The sequence below is a fragment of the Terrapene carolina genome, unplaced genomic scaffold, assembly GCF_002925995.2.
Source record: "Terrapene carolina triunguis isolate 2854851 unplaced genomic scaffold, T_m_triunguis-2.0 Scaffold95, whole genome shotgun sequence".
Taxonomy (NCBI): domain Eukaryota; kingdom Metazoa; phylum Chordata; order Testudines; family Emydidae; genus Terrapene; species Terrapene triunguis.
The window spans coordinates 572,112-574,727 of record NW_020664446.1 but is presented as its reverse complement, the minus strand read 5'-3'; the positions used below and the strand labels follow the sequence as shown (position 1 = coordinate 574,727).

Below are 2,616 nucleotides of genomic sequence, written 5' to 3'. Positions count from 1 at the left end.
GCCCCCGGTCCCCATCCGCCCCATAGCGCTCTTCCACCGCTGCCCCCATCCGCCCCATAGTGCTCCTCCACCACTGCCGCCCCCAGCAGGAGCGAAGTCGGAGTCCGCCCCGCGCGGGTCTTTTCCCGAGTTTCTCCCCCCTGCTCGCAGAAGGCAGGTCCGTGGGGCAGGGGTCAATGTGACAGGAACAATAACTCGCGGGGCGAGCCCCGGCCCCGGCCGCCCCCCGCGGGCAGAGGCGGCCCCGGGACTGTCACTCGCCGCTCGCTGAAGTGGCGCCCGAATCCGACCCGCCGCCCCGTTCTCGGGGCCGGGAACTCGCAGACCGGGCCCGCTCCTGCTCCGAGAGGCTGCTCGGAGAGGCAGAACAGGGCCCGGTGGAAACGCAGGAAGGTCCCAGCCCCGCGGCGGGCCCAGGCCTCGGGCGAGGAAGGGGAAGGAGACAGGCGAATGGATCTGGCGGCTCCCGCTGCTCCAGGGTGCGTGAGAGAAGCGGGAGGGCCCTGGGGAAGAACAGAGGCGTGCGGGGATGTCAGCCTAGGCGGGGGCGTCTTGCTCTTTGCCCCCGGCCTGAGCCGGGCAAGTGGGGGATGAGTTGGGGCGGCCACGCTCAGCCCGGAGCGCAGAGACTCCCCCAAACTGCCCCGCTGCCCAAGGGGCTCGGACCCGCCAGGAGCTGCTTCCCGGCCAGCCGTGAGGGGCCGGAAGCCCTGGGCAGAGCCGGGCCCTGTAACCCGGTCCAAGCTGTAACCCCCGCTGTTCCCTACACACACGGGGCTGGAACTAGGGGGTGGGGGGCTGCCGCACCCCTGGCTGGAAGTGGTTTCACCCTATACCGTTTACAGTCTGGTTCAATGGCTCTCAGCCCCCCACTCTACACATTTTTCCACTGCCCCTGCGCGCACAAGCTGGGATCCTGCAGAGGCATGAAAAGTGACACAGCCCCTGCAGCACACGGAGCACAGCGCCCTGAAATACTGCACCGCCCTGGTCTCACACACACACACACACAGCTTGGGGGTGCATCACACACACAGCCACCCAGGGCCTACAGCAACACCTGATCTCACACACAACCACTGGAGAGTACAACAACACCTGATATCACACACACAGCTACGCAGGGCCTACAGCAACGCCTGATCACACACACACAGCCACCCAGGGCCTACAGCAACGCCTGATATCACACACACACACACACACACACAGAGCCACTGGAGTGTATAGCAACACTGTGATCACACACACACCTATGCAGGGCCTACAGCAACACCTGATCACATACACACAACCACGGGGTGTACAGCAACACCGTGATCTCTCTCTCACACACACACAGCCACCCTGTGCATACAGCAACACCGCGATCACACAGGCAGGCACTGAAATACACACCCCAGTGCACGCGTGTAAGCACACACCAGACGATCACACCCCCAGGACATCCCGCACAACCCCCCCACGCACAACTCCCCTCACACGGGCAGACCACAGCCCAGTCCTCGGGGACAGCTGCCCCTCCCCGGGCCGGGGGCTGGGTCCGGGGCGCTCGCTGGGCCAGGTGCCCAGCGGCGGGACCAGGCTCGTGGCGTGAAGTCGGGCTGGGGCTGCCCCGTGGGCGAGGCCCCGCTCCCCCGGCCAGGCCCTAACCCTGCCTCTCCCCCGTGCAGAGCGCTGCGCCCTGAAGCAGCCGCCGGGCGCCGCGGAGAGGCCGGAGGAGGCGGAGAGGCCGAAGCCGCGGAGCCGTAGGAAGCCGCGCGTTCTCTTCTCGCAGGCGCAGGTCTTCGAGCTGGAGCGGCGCTTCAAGCAGCAGCGCTACCTGTCAGCGCCGGAGCGCGAGCACCTGGCCAGCAGCCTCAAGCTCACCTCCACGCAGGTGAAGATCTGGTTCCAGAACCGGCGCTACAAGTGCAAGCGGCAGCGGCAGGACAAGTCGCTGGAGCTGGGCCCCGCGCCGCCGCCGCCGCGCCGGGTGGCCGTGCCGGTGCTGGTGCGGGACGGGAAGCCCTGCCTCGGGGGCTCGCCGGGCTACGGCTCGCCCTACAACGCGCCCTACTCCTACAGCGGCTTCCCGCCCTACGGCTACGGCAACTCGGCCGCCTACAACGCCAGCTACGGCTGCAGCTACCCCGCGGGCGGCCAGCCCGGCTGCAGCCCGGGCGCGGCCGCGGGGCCCTTCGTGAACATGGGCGGCCTGGGCGGGTTCGGCGGCGCGGCCCAGCCCCTGCACCAGGGCGCCGCGGGGCCCTCCTGCAGCCAGGGCGCTCTGCAGGGAATCCGGGCCTGGTAGCCGCGCGGGGCGGCGGACACTCTGGGCCAGGAAGGAGCCTGCAGGCCCCGGGGAAGGACAGGGAACCGCGCCGCCCCCGGCTGGTGCCCGAAGGCTGCTCGCTAGAGGCAGACTGGAGCCCCGCGCAGCCCTCAGCGCCGCTTCGCCCAGGGCGGGATCTGCAAGCACCGGCCGGCGCGATGCGCCCAGCGGCCTCTCAGGCTGGGCAACTGCCGGCCGCTGCGCTCGGCGGAGCCCCCTGTCCCGGCTCCTCCGTGCCCCGGCCGGGGGAGGGGGACCGGCGCAGCAGCTGTTGGGGCCGCAGGGCAGAAGCGGGCTCGGCC

The 2,616-nt window shown here is 69.7% G+C and overlaps 1 protein-coding gene across 1 annotated transcript in view; it reads left to right on the top strand.

Annotated features, from left to right (window-relative positions):
* NKX2-3 (NK2 homeobox 3) overlaps positions 1 to 2,293 on the top strand; it is a 2,817-nt gene extending 524 nt beyond the window's left edge. The window contains exon 2 of the mRNA XM_024213026.2: positions 1,674 to 2,293. Coding sequence (XP_024068794.1) covers positions 1,674 to 2,293 — 620 coding nt within the window. The remainder of the gene's footprint in view (positions 1 to 1,673) is intronic.
* The last annotated feature ends 323 nt before the right edge of the window (positions 2,294 to 2,616 follow it).